Consider the following 18,253-nt stretch of genomic DNA (forward strand, 5'->3'; position numbering starts at 1 on the left):
ATCTGCTGTACTGCTTCACATTGTTAATGTCATTGATGTTACTCCAAGCTGACAATAAAGGTAGAGTTCACCTTAGTTAAGTCCATCACATGCCAAACACAATTAAGGCCCGATCAGACACTCTCACACTCACAGCTGTGAATACAGAGTGTGCTGAAGGGAAAGCAAATGTCCACTGTGGATCTAGTATGACTGAAGCCTTGGCTTCTCACCTACTGTCTGGATGGATTTCACCAGATTCTCTAGGACAATTTCTGTCAACCACCAGCACCCTCTCTACATGACAGATTAATGATGCCACTGCTGCGCAATGATGTCTTTAGCACCCTCAGATGTTGAACAACCTCAGTCTCCTCAGCAAATGGAGTCAACTATTATATAGTGTATGTGTTGTTGTCAGTAAAAAAAAAAAAAAAGACGAGAAAACAGAGCTGAGCACAGCAAAAATTGTTTAAATAATAGTCTACCAAACATGGTAGAATGTATGGGGACCTGGCTGAATCCAAGTGAACCAGGTAACACTGACAAAGCAGATTCAACATACATGCATATTTACTCCCCATTCATGACTGTTTACTTCTTCAAATTTTAGAGCTTGTCCTTACTTTGGGATAAAAAGATCTTTTTTGCATAAACTGTGTCCAACCGAGTGTTCAAAAGAACAATATAAACATACTGAAAAGTGCTGATTAAATTCTAGTATCCGGTGTTTATCCGGTGGTGTTGGAGCCAGAGCCTGCAGTAACACGGCTCCACCGCACGGAGGCAGCACCACAGGTTAGTGAGGTTTGGCGGAAACGCTCGGAGATAAAGTTTATTTACTTCCGGTGAAGGGTTCAACTCCTCCTGAATGATAAAGTAGTGGAGATTAAGGTAAACGCGCGCGTTTACTCGTCACATTACAAACATTGCTATAGTTTGGCCTCATTCGCGGGTCCGGTTAGAACTCCGCTTTCACTGCCAGGTAGTGGAAATTGCATCGTCTGTGCAGTTAGTTAAGCTAGTTGCTGCGCTGCTAACAAGCTAAACACAACCATAAACAAAACGCAACTCTGGAAGATGTTTACCTCTGTGAACTATCATCTGGAGTTCAAATGTGATGTAATGTAATCAAATTAAAATCTAATAGAATAGGACTTCACAAAGCATGCAGGTATTTAGACCAGTTGTCCGAGAGGATCTTCTGAACTCACATGGCTGTAGAATCACTATGCCAGATCGACTACTGGAAACATAATCGATTTTTCAAAAAGTTTTTTTCTGTGTCCCATGTCACAAACGCTAATTTATTGGATAATCATTAGGGAACAGTCAGTAAAAGTTTCGATAAATATGCAGCTTGATGAATATATGCACAAAATGTCAGATTTCAGTCAGATTGACATTAAATCGTTTTGATCAAAATGAAATCCAACTAGGCTGTTGAAGAAATGCTGATATACCATGTATATATAAACTAAACTAGACACACTTTATTAATCCCTTGAGGAAATTCCTGTTTGTCCCGCATTGCTCAGGGACGACAGTGTTGACACATCAGCTGTGGGGTTCAGACCTGCAAACTCCTGATCCCAAGTCTGTCTCTATTGCACCACTGTCACATGTTGGTATAAAGCATATTATTCTATATTACATTTGCTCCTAAAAATTATTTAGCAAATGCTATTTTGGTCTGTCCGAAAAAAAAAGTAGTTTGTTTAGTTTGTTTTGTAAGATTTTGTTTCTAGTGTTACACTGCCCTCCTCATATGACCATATTCCTATATATTCAGACATACCAATATTATAAATTACATATCTTTGAAATTATCAAACAGAGCTAAGCAGTTTGTCCAAGTAATGACCATTTTGTTTTTCTGCCTGTAAAATGTTCAGTTCACAATAGCCACAAACAAAGTGAACTTACATAAAGACAATATTTTATCTATTCAGTAACGATAAATCATCATTAATTAGTTAAGCAACAATAAATAAAGACATAATTATTTTACTCTAATGAAGTCAGGATATATTTCAGAATCATTACGTTAGCTCCTGTTAGACCTACCTCATAAATGTGTGTCCCATTATCAATAACACTTTGTTTTTTGTGATATTCTCTAAGGAGAGCAGAAAAGATGGAGTCCAGCGAGGAGGGTGGCCTCAGTGTTGGAGGCTCTGTGGGAGAAGAGAACTACTTCCAGGGATACACGTTCACTGACCGCTCTCATTCAAGTCGGGTAGTAAAAAGCATCATGGACTTGTGTTTGGAAGATGGCCTGTTTGCCGATGTCACCATTACCGTGGACAGCAAAGAGTTTCACCTGCACCGGCTTGTGCTCTCAGCGCAGAGCAGCTTCTTCCGATCGATGTTCACCTCCAACCTCAAAGAGTCTCACAATCGCGCTATTGAGCTGAAGGATGTTAGTGCCACTGTGTTTCAGCTGCTGATTGATTACATCTACCATGGTACGATCAAACTGAGGGTGGAGGAGCTGCAGGACACATACGAGATGGCAGACATGTATCAGCTGACCGCTCTGTTTGAAGAATGCTCCCGCTTCCTTTCGCGCACAGTGGAGGTCAAGAACTGCCTGCAGGTTTGTTCTTTTATTCCTCTACAAGGCCAAACGTTATTCTTGTTTCCTTTGTTGTATGTTAACAATACTAGCTCTTTTCCCCAGGTGATGTGGCTTGCAGACAGACACAGTGACCAGGAACTTTATACAGCAGCCAAACATTGTGCTAAAATCCACTTGGCTCAGCTCCACCAGACTGAGGAGTATCTCAACCTGCCTCTTTGTCTACTGTTGGACATCATTAAAGGTATTACCATTTTCCCTTTTTGTGTCATACAACACATTGTTTTCCACACAGTGAAGTATTATATAATAGTAACACCATTCAAAATGTCCTGTGGTTGTGTTCAGATGGTGTTCCCAGCTCGCAGAATCCAACTGTGGCTATTGAGTCCTGGATAAACCACAACAAGGTTGAGAGAGAAGAGTTCTTATGCATCCTCCAAGAAAACCTTAAGGTAACTGTCACTTTTAACCTTCTAAGAATCAGTTGTTCCTTTTGCATGAGCATTAAATTGATGATCCTTTCTGTTGTCCATTTGTTTCTCACGTGTTCAGGAAATTGGCGAGAACGTCCACATTTACTTGATTGGCAAAGAGGAGACAAGGACTCACTCCCTGGCCGTGTCCCTCCACTGTGACGAGGACGATGCGATCAGCGTCAGCGGGCAAAACAGTTTGTGTCACCAGATCACTGCAGCCTGTAAGCATGGAGGTGATCTGTATGTGGTTGGGGGGTCTATTCCACGCCGCATGTGGAAGTGCAACATGCACACTATGGACTGGGAGCGCTGTGCCCCACTGCCCAGGGACCGCCTCCACCACACCATGGTGTCCGTGTCCACTGAGGACGTTATCTACTCTTTGGGAGGCAAGACGTTGCAGGACACGCTCTCCAACGCCGTCATCTACTACACAGTGAAGGACAACATGTGGACAGAGACCAGCCAGCTGGACACTGCAGTGTCAGGAGCTGCCGGCGTTAACCTGGGTGGAACCATCTACCTGCTCGGAGGGGAGGAGAACGACATGGACTTTTTCACAAAGCCGTCCCGTCTCATCCAGTGCTTCGACACGTCCACCCAAAAGTGCCAGATCAAACCTTACATGCTGCCGTTCGCGGGCTGCATGCACGCCGCGGTCCACATGGACGTGATCTTCATCGTAGCAGAGGGAGACTCTTTGGTGTGCTACAACCCCCTGCTGGAGAGCTTCACCCGCCTGCGTTTCCCCGAGGTGTGGAGCTGCGTCCCGTCCCTCTGGAAGGTCGCCAGCTGCAACGGCTGCATTTACGTCTTCAGGGACAAATGCAAGAAAGGCGACGCGAACACGTTGAAGTTTAACCCGGCCACATCGGTTGTGTCTGTTATCAGAGGCATAAAAATCCTTTTGACAAACTGGCAGTTTGTTTTGGCGTAACCTGTCCTCCGGATGCTCACACACTCGCCACAGACAATCAGGGAAGACTTGTGTCTCATGTTATGACTTCACTCCTCAGACATCCTGCGAGGAGTCCGACCCTCTAAATGTATTTACTCAGCTGTTTCTCTCATTCCATTTAGTCTTGGCCACCAGCCATGTAATGACAGTTCAGCGACGTCTGCCACCTGCTTGTTCAACAGTGTGTCTCATCGTGGATCCCTTAGTCAAAAAGTTTGTGGTGATGCTGTGAGCAGTGATGAACTAATTAGTCGTTTTCTGTGCAATGCTTGTTTGACATGCATGAAACAGCTTCAGTGTAAAAGTCGTTCCGGGGTCTCTCTCAGTATACTGTGATCAAGTGTCGTATGATGTAGACTCTCCCCCTACGTCTGTGCGCATTAACATCGGGATGTTTTCGAACTTTTCAGATTTTTAGTTTTTTTTTGTGTTAAGATGGTATTTCTCAATGTTACAAATTTGGAAGAGAACTGTCAAGTATATAGCTGTCAATACAAGCTGTCACTGTTTGTTTTGATGTGGCCTGTAAGTCATTACGTATTAACTATCCCCTGAAATTAATACTATGTTTACTACCTGGAATTAAGTATTGTTCATTTCTATAATTCTACATGATGCATTCATAATACAACAAAGTTGAATCTCTGCAGCTTCCCTCAGTGATCCAGCTATAATGTCCAACATCAGACCAAGCTTTCAGAAATCACAGCATCATTGCATTGTGTGTTCATTGCGAGGCTGGCCAATAATTTCAGTATATCTGTCAACCACTGCGTCGTGTTCTGTGCAAAGGTTCTGCCAAAGAGAAGACTCAGGCGACCCACTGTCACTGGTTGATGTTTATTTGATGCATTTCTCCTGAAAGTAAAACAAGATATGTCTTTTGCAGCATGTAGCAGACACAGCCACTTGGAAGTCTCTTGTTAGTAGGTAAACAATCCGAATTTATGCACAACCCATAAAAAATCATTGCTGAGGTTCGTCCTTGGCACGCAGTTTAGCTGCATGTTCAGAAAGTAATGACAAACGCTCACAAGTGCACGCTGGAGTATTTGCACGACATGAAATAAAAGTGGAAAATGCCACAGCAAAATAACTGCTGTTGGTCAGAACTGCACACGCACCATAAACTACAGGGGTTTTCTTAAAGGGATGGTACATGTAGGGGTAGTACAAAAAAATAAATGAAAATACTAAATGCATAAACTAAAAGTTTTCAGGACTAGTCAGTATTTGATGGAATCTCATAAAGATGCAAAAATATAAACTACATTATTGACCCGGTTACAAATCCAACAATATTTATCGTGCAGTGCTCGCAGTGGTTGTAAATTCCCAGTCGGTGTTGGCGGTTTCTGTCCTTGCGGGTGAAAAGGGGAGTTGAAGGAGAGAAAGCTACGACAGAGAGGCCAAAACTTTGATCCCATTGATGTGTTGCAGGAGGCTGTGCAGCTGAAACCCAAGCCCAGTAACATGTCAGACTTTGTGAACTATTCTAAGCATCAGTTGCTGACGCCGAGATGAGGGGTGGGGGTTTCTGGGGGCACATATGCATGTCCATAAGAACTCCTGCTAGGAACTCTCAGCCTCTTTGTACACTGTCTGGGGTACACTTCATTATTTTTGGAGGAGGGGGAGGGCTGCCTGTCGCCCCCACATGAAGCCTCACAGCCCCGCATGTGAGCCTGCTGTCAGATCTCTCTGTGGACGGGAGTTTTTAACGCTCCAGAGGTTCGAGATGTGTAAAAGTTGTCATCCGGCGTCGCTCAGTGAGCGAGGTTTAGTGTGAAGGTAGATCGCTAGGAGCCGTAGTGACCTTGGGACCGTTTGCTGAGGGCAGAACATAATTCCTGAAGGGACACATGGTCTAGAGTGACAAGGCCAACTGCTGTAGCGCCAGCACTAGGAGGAAGGTGGAGGGGGTTGGACACTGGGGTGCTGAGAATTCCTTTCGTTGGGGTGTGGAGGGAGTAGATATTCTGGGATATCAGTGCTAGCGCTCCACCGGGAAACGTGTTTCTTTGGCGTTTTTCAGAAGGAAATCCGAGGGAGAATTTTTAAACTTGATGCTGAGAGGGGATCATTGCGTGGTTAAATGGGGAAGACGTTTTTTTGGCCCCCGAGCTCTACACAAAGTGCCTGGTGATAATGGTCTTGGTGTGTCGCCGTTTTACTTGGGCGGATCCTGTTTCCTTTCCATCTCAGCACAGCCGGAGCTGATAGTGCGGGATCTGGTAGGCCTTTCTGGCACCGTCCTCTCAGAGGATCATCTTCAAGGGATCTTCTTTGGAGTTGTACTGTGCATGGCAAGGATCTACTTTCTTGCTGCCTCACTGAAATTGCATGGCCTAAACGAATGAATATTTTTATGAAGCGCCTCGCACCAGAGATGGGCCAGGACCAAACCAAGCAGCAGATAGAGAAGGGTCTGAGGTTGTATCAGTCCAATCAGACAGACAAAGCTCTGCATGTGTGGACAAAAGTGCTGGAAAAGACCTCGGATCCTGGAGGGAAGTTTCGGGTTCTGGGCTGTCTGATCACGGCCCACTCAGAAATGGGAAAATACAAAGACATGCTCAAGGTAAGCAAACTGAAAACCTTACCAACTGCATGTTGAGACATGTTTTCTTTAAGGAGTAGATTTGCGAAAAAGTATATTTGAGAAATGTTCATTTAGGCCTGTGAAAATATCTAAGCAACCCTTACATTCAGTTTGTCCTGTTTTACATAGCAGGTGATCATATTTTGTGTTATGCAACAACAGATCTGTGTATGGTTGCAGTTTTAGCTGACACTGTAGCTAAATAGCTTAGCCTTTTATATGTGGTCATGAATACTCAGACTTAGCTCATGCTCTGCTAGTATTTTAGAATTTCCACCTTGTCGCAGCATTTAGTGAATGAGAACAGGTCAAAGGTTGCCTTCTTCCACTTGCAGCAGTCCCGAGTAGCACGGGTTAATTTGTGGCTTCCACGGGATGCAGAGTAAATAAGTGCCCTGCAACTTAAGTATCAGTGTGGAGTTTCTTGTTGACATAATCTTCCTTCCTCAAGCAGCAGCCACTCTCACTAACACAGTTCTACTGAGGACTCTGTGAAGTAGAGGCCTTGAGTCTGAATAGATGTGTCAGATACTTTTGTTCATTTTTGATTGCATCTAGTTGAACTAAAGATGATCAATTAAATTATTTGTAAGCTGACGCAAGTGTCCATCCTCGTCCTCTGCAGTATGCCCTGGATCAAATTGACACAGCCAGAGAAATGGAGGACCCAGACTACCTGACGGAGGGCTACCTGAACTTGGCGCGCAGCAATGAGAAGCTCTGCGACTACCAGAAAACTGTCTCCTACTGTAAGACCTGCCTAAATATGCAGGGCACCACTGTCAGCCTCCAGCTCAACGGCCAGGTATGCCTCAGCATGGGCAACGCTTTCCTGGGCCTCAGTGTCTTCCAGAAGGCTCTGGAGAGCTACGAGAAGGCCCTCCGCTACGCGCACAACAACGACGACAAGATGCTGGAATGCAGAGTCTGCTGCAGTCTGGGGAACATCTACGTCCAGCTGAAGGTATTCCACACACCGCTTCAACCGAACGTGACTGCGTTGGTTCGCGCCAGATGGGAGGTTAATCTTAGTGAAGTCTTCCAACTGTTTAACCACATCCTTTGCTCTGTCTTCATTGAAATCGCATGTCATCGAAACGATTATTCACAGAGGAAGCCTGATTAGGAGATGTGAAAACACTGAAATAGCGTGGTCGTGACGGACTTATCGGCTGTCTTATTTGGCCAAAACATCCACTGAACCGCACGTGTGACTTGATGGTGCAATCAGGACAGATTTTTTGCCAGCTTATTTGCAGAGTATGATAACACCGCGGGGCATCTGACTAAACATCATCAATGGTCTGCCAGTGTAACGCCGCACATTGTGAAACAAGGGCGGAGTGAGCGGCCTGGCTGGCGTGGCTTTGTGTAGTACCCTTGACATCAGAGATTTGTAAGCATAATCCCCCGGCTTCCCAGAGAGGATTGGTTTCAATGGGATTGTGATGAAGTGGTGTCTGAAGAATGCAGTCATATGTCAGGTTATTTTGCATTACGCAAATACAAGGCGCTCCAAATGGGGACAAACAGACCAGCTCACTCTGGCAGGGATGTTTTCGTAAACGCTAAGTTTGAGTTCTCACACTCATCCGTCAACTTCTGTCTGCAGGACTATGAGAAAGCCCTGTTCTTTCCCTGCAAAGCAGCTGAGCTTGTCAATGACTACGGCAAAGGCTGGAGCCTCAAGTATCGAGCCATGAGCCAGTACCACATGTCTGTCGCCTACAGGAAGCTGGAGCGCCTGCCGGACGCCATGGAGTGCTGCGAGGTATTGTTTTATAACCGTCCTGCTCACACCAGCGGTGTCCTCAGAGATGGACTTACATAACTTGGAGAATGTCACAGTTTTGGTTCCCTGACCGACTCGCCGGTCCCTTGAGACGGCAGGCTGTCCGGATGTGCAGATATGGCGGCGGCGGCGGTGCTGCTGACAGGTGTGAGCGCCAGTTGTCCCGTCGTACGAGGCCTCAGACATCGACAGAAATATGCTCACAGAGGCGCTGGTTTAAAGTGTTAATGAAGAGGGTGGCTTTAGTATTCACTCTGTTCTAATTATACATCGAGGGTGAAAAATAACTTGATGTCATTGCCTTGGAGTGTAAAAGTATAGTAACAAGGCAGCGGGATGAATTTCAGATTTATTACATTCGACAAACAGTTTTAGCCAAACAATTTACACATCCCATCATATCCAGAATACCAGAGGACAGGAAGAGTCCTAAAGATGAAACAACAGAGTCTCGCTTTACACATACCTTAAGATTACTGAATATATTCACAAACCGCAAAGTAACTAGTGGGGAGTAAATGTGTTGATATACTTTAAGATTATAACATTTAGTTTAAGAATTTACCTAAAACACACGCGTGCCTCCAGCTTTTACATGACAATAATTGTAAAAAATACTGTAATATACAATTTTGTATAATGTATATACAAAATATATACAATATATATTATATATATACAATATATATTATTTATGGCAGGTTTCCTACCAATGTTACAGAGTAAAACAACAGATATAGTGACTAGAATGTTTAAAATCATCTGAAATACAAATAACATTTTGAAAACAACAAAGTCCTAATTATTAAAAGATTTCATAAAAAGAAAAACGTTAAGATGTGACTTAAAAAACTTTCACTTCAGATCAAAGTTCAGTCTTTTCTCTCATTCGGTTGCATGTCTTTCAACAGGAGTCGATGAAGATTGCTCTGCAGCACGGCGACCGGCCTCTGCAGGCTCTGTGCTTACTGAACTTTGCAGACATACACCGTTGCCGGCGTGACGTTGATGTAAGGCGCTGTTTACCGTCAGAGCCATTATATCTTGGAGCAGCTTTTGATTTCATAATTAAACACAATGTTTTCAGCTATTCCCATCTATGAAGAATAGAGTAGTTTAAATCGCTTCATGTCTTGCTGCTGACTTTTCTCCTCATCCGTTCAGAAAGCATTCCCTCGTTACGAGTCCTCACTGGGCATCATGACAGAGATTGGAAACCGTCTGGGACAAGCGCACGTTTACCTGGGAGTCGCAAAGTGTTGGCTTCAGCAAAAAGAGTTTGACAAGGTCGTTACATTTACCCGCCAGTCCAGAACATGTAATGAAGCTGCACTAAATGCTTTTAAATGTTCTCACAACACTCACTGCTGTGATGGCTATGACAGAATCTCATCTTTCTTCCAGGCCCTTGAATCCTTGCAGCGAGCGCAGGAGCTGGCAGATGGGATGGGAAACAAGGTAACCGAGATTTTTTAAACTGCACAGATCACCTCTGGAATAATCAGTAGTTGTTGATGAAATAGATAATAAAGTAATGAAATGACCTTTGCTCTAATTTGTGGTTTTATGATTTATTTTTGTCAAACATGGTGGGAAGATTATAAATCTGAGTGTTTGGTGAAACAATAGACTTAACCGTGTTTCTCACTAGATCTGAACTTTTCATTGTCCAGAAACAAATAGTCAATAAAATTATATTATCATTGAAGACACATCCTGAAATAGTTTTGACTCCGCTTCTAACATGCATACAACAACATCATAAGGGTTTTGAAAATTTAAATACTATTTATGAATTCTGGTTAAAAAATTGTGAAACAATCTTTTCATCTTATAACATCTTTTCAAAATATGTAGGTTTGATCGTCATCTGAACTCACCTCAGAAATGATTGAACTGTTTAACTATATTAGAGTACCTCCAAACTGAATTCAGATCTGTGCTTTTTGCTGAGTCCCACTGACGGTGTTTTCCTTCTGTTTCTGTCCGAAGCTGTGCACTCTGAAGGTCCACTGCCTGAGTGAGGGGATTTACCGGAGCCAGGGGCAGCAGGAGGAGCTCAGAGAGCAGGTGGTCAAGTTCCTGCAGTGTGTGGAGGAGCTGGAGCTCTACTGCGGCATGTGTGGAGAGTCCATCGGGGACAGGGACCAAAAGCTGCAGGCATTACCCTGTTCCCACATCTTTCACCTCAAGTATGTATTCAAAAAGCCTTTTAAAAAAATCAATTCTCTGTTTCTTATCCATTAAAAAGAGCAGACAAAAGCAGAGAGACTGAATGGTGTCTAATAATGTTTCCAAAAAGCTGCTGACACTTGATCGTTCCCTCCTCTCAGGTGTCTGCAGACAAACGGGACAAAGGGCTGTCCTAAATGTTTCAAGTCATCCATGAAGCCTGGATTTGTGTGATTTTGGGCTGGAGATTGTGCGTTTGGATCTGCAGACACGGTGCCTCTGGGCCTCTGGACTGACCTGAGCAGACAGCCTGTGCAGGAGATGTTTGAAGAGAAATAATTCGTCACTCTGCACAGAGGAAGCCGAAGTGAACCCAGAGAGCCGCTTACAGGACACAATCAATTCCTCCCAATTATTTACACGTCAGCCCGACGCTGACGGAGGAGGTGTGGGTGATTGTGGTTCGTTTCCAGATGAGCTGAAGGAGCTGCGTTGTCTCTGATGGCCGACTTTTCGTCGCAGCTTTTGAAACGGACGTGGACTGTCCACAGAACTTGTAAAACCTAGTGTAATAGATATTTTATGCATCAGAGTTGATTGGAAAACTTGTGAAGGGATGATCTTTGAGGAAGAAATCTGTCTTGTGTCCGTGACCCCGGTCACAGTCGGCTTGTTGTTCGACTTTTCGTGCCACGCCAGTTGATGTATTTTCGGCAGATGAGCCATTTCTGAATTTACCTGACACATGCATATTATATTTATTATTGTAATCCTGTACATACTGTCCACATGTTTATTTGTCGTAAAAGTTTGATTCATTTGAGATGTTTTGTAAAACCTGAAACTAACTAAAATCTCTTAACCATTCAGAAACTAGTATGTCTTTACAAAACAGGTACATGCAGCTGTTTGTTCTTCCTTATTCAGAGAGTAAGGAGCAGGATCAACACACATTGTGTTCATAAAAATTCCTTTTCTGTTTCATTTCTGGGAATGATTCTCTCTTAACTCGGATTACAGCAGATTATTGTTGCAGTTTGTGAGGGAAAACTATTGGGAAAGGATCTTTGACCAATCACACACACATATTCAATTATTTATGGGCGTTAATACGCACAGTATGATTTAACATTGTGTATTTATAGAAATTAATTGAAAAAACTAAAATCTTGGTTGTAATATAAGGGATATTTAATTGAAAAAAATGGAAAGTGAGAAAACTAACTCAAATATATCGTATCACTGTGTGGTTGCATGTTTTATTTACAATACTGAGCAGCACAACTAGACTACATCCATATGTAACCACATATTTACTTATATTTCTTGTTTATTGTGGTATTTCTTAATATTCATTGAATTTTATCATTGACATAGACTGTAACTCATGCTAACTTTTCATAAATTGTCCCCACTGATGGAAAGCTACTTTTACTACCTTTATTTTTGACCCCATGCTTGTTGTAGTTTTTCAAACACTTCCCATTCACACTGCTGTTCGGCACCAAGAAGTCGAAATGCGTCATGAAAACCAGATCAATCAATGGTTTTCACAGCTAAAGCCAGTAAATAATGCAGAGTTGAGTAAAAAGAAACAGTTTTCACTCTGTACTGAACTCTGTGATTCTCAAAAATGTGACGAGGCGGACAGACTGAGAAGACAGAGACCAACACATTTACTTTTACTGCACCAGCACTTATATTTCTCACCGCTTGACTTGTGAGCAACATCTGCTTCTTGTTTGATGCCTCTGTTTTGACAGTAATCTTGAGTCACTGGCTGTTTACAGTGCAGATATGAGACACACACTTTCTTGGTTTTGGGGTGTAAAAAAATGATGTTACAGACAGTACAGCCACTCATCTTCTGACAGTATGAACTACCTCTGTTTCTGCCTCCAAGCTTTGAGGATAAATGCAGTAATACCATAACATTTAAGTACATGTAGATTTGTTATGTTTTTCTAGACACCATGTTGATATAACCATGATTTATTTGACTTAGAGACGGACTGAAATGCATTGTTAATATATTTATGCATTTATAGTCGAACCATGGTACTGTGTCACATGTGGAAATGTTTCATGATGGAAAATACGGAATAAAAAAAACACACTGAAAGTGAAGACCTACTATTTTATAAAGTTGTTTTTCTTTTTTTTATACATTGGCATAGGGAAATTTTCATCTTCTATTCATTTAACAGGTCAGCAGTCCGTCACAGGACTAAATGAGAGACAGACGGTCGCAATCACGCTTAGAGGAAAATCAGAATCATGAATGAATCTCGCAAACTGCGAGAGGAAATAATGAAGACAGAGAGGACAAACAGGCTACATCGAGAAAGGCCCAGGATGCACCTGCAATGAGATCGCTTCCCACTACTGAAGGAATATTTTGTTGCTAATTTTAAAACTGACATACAAACTGATCATTGAGGTCTGTCGCTTTTGTCTTTGGGCTGAAATGCAGATACTGGGGAAAAAACAAATACCTCCCTGTTCAAAGATAATTTGTACCTTTTAAAATGTCAAAACCACGTTTTATATCAATTGCTTGATGCCATTCACATCCCTAAGACACTCTTTGCAAAGGGAATGAACATTCAAAAATACATGATGACTTTGCTCTTTATGTGTTTATGCTATAGGCTCTCTAATGAAAGTCACCGGTGAGGAAGCTCAGGCATGTAAACATTGTGGGAGTGTCACCCTAAGTTTCATATGCTACCGAGCTTGGATTTTGGTTTTGAGAGTCACCATGTTGATGGGCTGTGAGGGCCCAAGGTGCGGCTTGTAAATACTTCAGGGTATTTTTTTACGACTTTCGGCGTAGCCTTTGGCATCTCGTGACGGTAAATGGAATTCAAACATGGCTGATTATGAGCGACACCGACCCTCTGAAGATAGATTTTTGAATTTCCTTGGCAGAGACTTAAGAACAAGGTTGTAAGTGGGAGAGAGATTGTGATATAAACCTCTGTTAAGAGACAGGTTCTGCAGCCATCTGTCTTTTCGGTCCAAATTCTGAATGTTGCTGTTTCCAAAAGAGAGAGACTGTTACTTGTGAGTAGACAGCTGAAACCGGAGTGTAAAAGTTATGAGTGTGAAAGCAACATTTCAATCACATTCTCTCTCTTTTTTCTTTTTCTTTTCATCAGAGGTGTCTGCGTTCATCAGTTTGTCTAAAGAAGGGGATCCCTGTGCATCTGTGTTGACACTTGCTGGATGTTTGCACGAATCTGCACATATCAACCAGTTGTACCAGTCATTCAGCATTGCCTGGAAATCCATACAAACATTCTGAGATGTTCTGCCACGACAACACAGATGATCTTATTTTGAGGGAAGAGCTTCAACCCGATGGCAACGATGGACTCGTTCTCTGAGACAGACCTGTTTTGTCCTCTGTGCACTGGGATTTTCGAAGTTGCTGCGATATTGAAGTGTGGGCACAATTTTTGCAGGGCTTGTTTAAAACAGTTTTGGAACTATAACGTACGTCACAGCTGCCCATTGTGCGGCACCTTGTCGCATTGTAACAAGGCTCCTATCAATCTGGAGCTGACAAGGGCAGCAGATAAATATCGAGCTCAAATGGACATCAGAGGCTTCTGTGTTTCTCACAACGAGAAGCTGAAGATTTTTTGCCATAATGACGAGCAACTCATCTGCCTTGTCTGCCAGCTATCAAAACAGCACAAAGTGCACAAGTGCAGCCCGGTGGAGGAAGCTGTCCAACAGAAAAAGGTAAAGAAATACATCTGTAATTATGAGTTATATGAACTACGGCTGTTTTATTGCTAAATAATACAGAAGAATTTTCCCCAGTCAGTCAGTGACATCTTCAAAATAACAATTAAAAATAATAATAAAAAAAAAAACATCTTCAAATGGTTTACAGTGTGAGGAGAGTCTCTCGTGGTGCATAAGCAGGAAAACTATGGGGGTCAAGGGAAACCTGATTTTTTTTTTCTTTTTGTGTATTTGTGATTAAACAACTATGAAGAAAATAGAAACGAATCTACCGTAAGTGGAAGAGAACTGTATTAAAATGACAAAATATATTTGACTGCAGAGCCGTTTATGGTACAACTATGTTTTCAGGCTGGATAACACCTTTCCAGATATTTAAAATGGAACGCGTCAAACTAACCCCAAACAAGTTGTGCTTTTTATTGCTGATGGATCCGAGTCATTGTTAACATTATTTAACAAAGGTTTTAAAAAAAAAAAACAAAACAAAATGAAACATAAAACCAGCATTAAATCATAAATCAGCCATTGAGGCATCAGGATAGTTGGGGGGACCTGATGTGGCTGGAGCTCTCTGAGAGGAGACTCCATCCTTCCACTTTATGAAAACCTCCATTTGAGTATGACAGGATGTTAAATGTCTCGTAGATGGATCATCTGTTTCCTTCAGCTGCAGGATTTAACTCTATTTCAGACAGAGATTTCAAACCAACTGGACTCCCTGAAGACCGAACTGAAGATACTGAACAAGACAGAGAAAAGCTGGGCGGAAACAAAAGTCTACATCCAGGTACTGGATGTTTTACTACATGTTAAAACATTCCTGGCTCCTCAGCTAGAAATCAGCCCAGGCATGTCATATAAACTGCTATTAATTTCTTTTACCGCTAAAAATAACCTCCACATTGCAGACCCAAGCGAAGGCAGATGAGGCGGTAATTAAAGAGGAATTCGAAAAGCTCCACCAGTTCCTCCAGCAGGAAGAACAAACCAGACTGAATGCACTTCAACAAGAGACAGAAACAAAGATTGATGTGATGAGTAGGAAGCTGGAAACCATCAGAGGACACATCAAAGACCTTTCCTCCTCCATCAGTGATGTTGAGAAAAGACTCAAAGCACCAGATCTGATGTTTTTACGGGTATGTTCACACCGCTGTCTGAGATTACATGTGTGCTCCCATAATTTCAAAACCTTTCCTAACATGTGCTATAATGGAATAATACAATAAAATAGAACAATAAAAAGATCATAGTTATTAATTTAACCTGTCACTGGTCATACTGTTATGGCTGATCAGTGTGAACTCAGTTTGGAATTGCAATAATTATCAAGAAATTTTAAACAAATAAGACACCCTTTTCTCATTTTAACATCAGGAATACAAGAACACAAAGGCAAGGTAAGCACAGCCCGCAGCTCACCCCTCAGGTAAGCTGAATGATTCGTGTTTCCATCATTTAATATAATTATTCCAACATGTTTCAGGGTCAAATGCAACCTTCAACGGCCAGAGTGTTTTCGAAATATCCTGATAAATTCTGCAGAGCATCTGGGATCACTGGTGTTCGAAATTTGGAAAAAAATGGAAAATATTGTCAAACATGGTGGGTGAAGTCACACATGATAACAAGTCTGCAGTGGAGTATAAGATAAGAACTATTTGACCTGCTGTTCCTCCAGTTCCCGTCATTCTGGATCCAAACACAGCCCACCACAACTTGTCCATCTCTCCAGACCTGAGCAGTGTGCAGCGCGGCAGGAAGAAAGTCCTGCCTGACAACCCGGAGCGCTGCACCGGCCAGATGTGTGTGCTGGGAGCCGCTGGGTTCAAGTCTGGAAAGCACAGCTGGACCACCGAGGTGGGTCACACTAAAGACTGGTCCATCGGTGTGGCCCTGGAGTCCTTCAAAAGAAAGAATTTCGTCTCCCTCAAGCCTTCTGAGGGCATCTGGGCAGTCAGCCTTTGCAATGGGGACTCACTGTTTGCAAAAACATGTCCTCGCAGCAAGCTGCCCATGAAGCACAAACCTGAGAAGATCACCGTGGAGCTGGACTACGACAAAGGAAGGGTTGTCTTCAGGAATGCTACAGATTCTACAACAATCTATGCATTCAAAGCTAAATTCACTGAGCGGATTTTCCCTTACTTCTCCCTCGGATTTCCCGACGGCAGCCAGAACGAGAGTAAACTAACAATCAGTCCAATGAGAATCAAGGTCGAGGTCGAATAAACTCAGAGACAAGGGATGTAACCCGTGGAGGTGGCGTTCCCTGCAATTTTAAGGTCGCACCAAGAAAAAACTTGTTAAGAGGAGTTTAAACGATATGTATAGCAAAATAAAATAACTGAAGGAGACGCTAATGCAAGAGTCATATAACAGGAAATTTTATGAATGTTGCTCGACAAGCCTGGAACTTTGAAAAGTTTCAAAAGTCTGAAATCACTCAGAAATCTCTTCTACATAAATTAAAAAAATATTTGTGAGTGTGTTCTTGTCATTGAAATAAAAATGAAGAACAAGTTCCATTTATGTTTTGAACTACTTTGTTGAACTCAGGGTCATGTAAATATTGATATCAGCTTACAATGGGTGAAATGTCACACTTTGCTTCATAACACTCTTTATTTCAAACATCGGAACAATTTAGACATGACAATGTTGAGCTGTTTCAGGGCTGTCAAGCTGTATGCCCGCCCCTTTCCTTTTCCGATTGACAGAAATCAGTAATCATAGAAATCCTCTGCCCTCTTCTGGACCGGCGTGTGGATGAATGCCTGGGGGAGAGCCTTGAATCTGGGCTCTGGGATGGCTGCTGGCTATCTGGGCCTTGAGGGCCTCTCTGGCCTGCTTCTGGTCTTCTCAGTGGTTAGAGGTCAAATATGCATGATCACTATCACTATCACATTTGCATGATCACGCTGATCTTTAATCACTCTTCACATTCTACCTGTGGACTCTACCTGTGGACTGTAGTGGGCCTTGTTACGACCCAGCTCGAAGGGAAAAGGGAAGCAACATGTGAAAAGAGCAGAACTTTTATTTGTTTCCTTAAAGTAATGCCACAAAGTACAAAGTGGGCAACAGGTGCTATCAGAACAAAAGAACCAAAGAACTGAGAAACAGAAAAGCCTAAACAAACAGAGAGCGTTCAAGCCTCCATTCCTTAGAACAACTCAAAGCATAACAACAGAAGAAGCAAACCCAACCAGCAAAATACCCACCAAACCACACTGGACAGCACAGCACCCCCCAAACTGGATGGAATTACCACACTGTTAACACACAGATGTAACACAGGTGAGTCCTAAAAGGTGTCTGCCACCACCCGCCTAACCCCCCCCCCCCCCCCCCCCCCCCCCCCCCCCCTCTCTGTTTGGGGCTCAAGGGGTGGGGCTGGAGACCTCTGGGGATCCACTCAGAGATGAGCTCTGGCACATTCCAATTTGCATGCCCTGTGGGACTCACACAGGGAGATAGCAGAGAGGAAAAGCAGACCAGGGTCGTAACAGGCCTCTCCCGATGCTCTGGTGGAATTTCATACTTGAATCAACATTTCGCACTCCACAGTTCACTACCAGCTATATCCTCCAACAAAAGTCCATAAGGTACCCTCTGTCATATCTTCATCTCTTCCTTCTCTTCATCCCCTTTTGTGGTTGTTGGCTTGTCTGCTCACTGGTTTGTTTCTTTCACTTTCTGCCCCCCTGTCAGCTCCAGCAATATTATGTATCAGCATTCAAAATAAATTAAATTAAATAAATAAAAAAAAATGTTAACAAGAGGAGCTTTATACTTATAAGCTCCTCTTGGAAAAGCAAATCTGTCGGGCATATAACAGCAGCCAGACTCCCATTCTGCTGCTTCAATGCTGGACAGGACAGGTTAGAAGAAGAAGGGAAAAAAAAGCAGACTCACGTGATAACAATCC

At 42.8% G+C, this 18,253-nt stretch overlaps 3 protein-coding genes across 4 annotated transcripts; all 3 read left to right on the top strand.

The window, feature by feature from the left end:
* Positions 1-802: 802 nt before the first annotated feature.
* On the top strand, positions 803-4,831 carry kbtbd4 (kelch repeat and BTB (POZ) domain containing 4). 2 transcript variants are annotated; one of them, XM_030097065.1, is made up of 5 exons: positions 803-873; positions 2,104-2,578; positions 2,663-2,804; positions 2,909-3,015; positions 3,116-4,830. In XM_030097065.1, exons 2-5 carry the CDS (start codon positions 2,117-2,119, stop codon positions 3,974-3,976), a joined length of 1,572 nt encoding a protein of 523 aa, XP_029952925.1. In that variant the 5' UTR covers positions 803-873; positions 2,104-2,116; the 3' UTR covers positions 3,977-4,830. The 2 variants fall into 2 exon arrangements, with proteins under 2 accessions (XP_029952925.1, XP_029952926.1); XM_030097066.1 differs by having other exon boundaries at positions 863-964; positions 3,116-4,831.
* Positions 4,832-5,678: 847 nt separating this feature from the next.
* On the top strand, positions 5,679-12,661 carry rapsn (receptor-associated protein of the synapse, 43kD). The gene is made up of 8 exons (XM_030097084.1): positions 5,679-6,578; positions 7,225-7,563; positions 8,212-8,370; positions 9,303-9,401; positions 9,556-9,678; positions 9,796-9,849; positions 10,384-10,583; positions 10,725-12,661. Exons 1-8 carry the CDS (start codon positions 6,354-6,356, stop codon positions 10,795-10,797), a joined length of 1,272 nt encoding a protein of 423 aa, XP_029952944.1. The 5' UTR covers positions 5,679-6,353; the 3' UTR covers positions 10,798-12,661.
* A 1,274-nt stretch (positions 12,662-13,935) lies between these two features.
* On the top strand, positions 13,936-16,554 carry LOC115391625 (zinc-binding protein A33-like). Its single transcript, XM_030095909.1, has 6 exons — positions 13,936-14,313; positions 15,014-15,109; positions 15,231-15,461; positions 15,700-15,722; positions 15,809-15,927; positions 16,004-16,554. Exons 1-6 carry the CDS (start codon positions 13,936-13,938, stop codon positions 16,552-16,554), a joined length of 1,398 nt encoding a protein of 465 aa, XP_029951769.1.
* Positions 16,555-18,253: the final 1,699 nt, after the last annotated feature.

This window comes from Salarias fasciatus, chromosome 7 (assembly GCF_902148845.1).
Source record: "Salarias fasciatus chromosome 7, fSalaFa1.1, whole genome shotgun sequence".
Taxonomy (NCBI): domain Eukaryota; kingdom Metazoa; phylum Chordata; class Actinopteri; order Blenniiformes; family Blenniidae; genus Salarias; species Salarias fasciatus.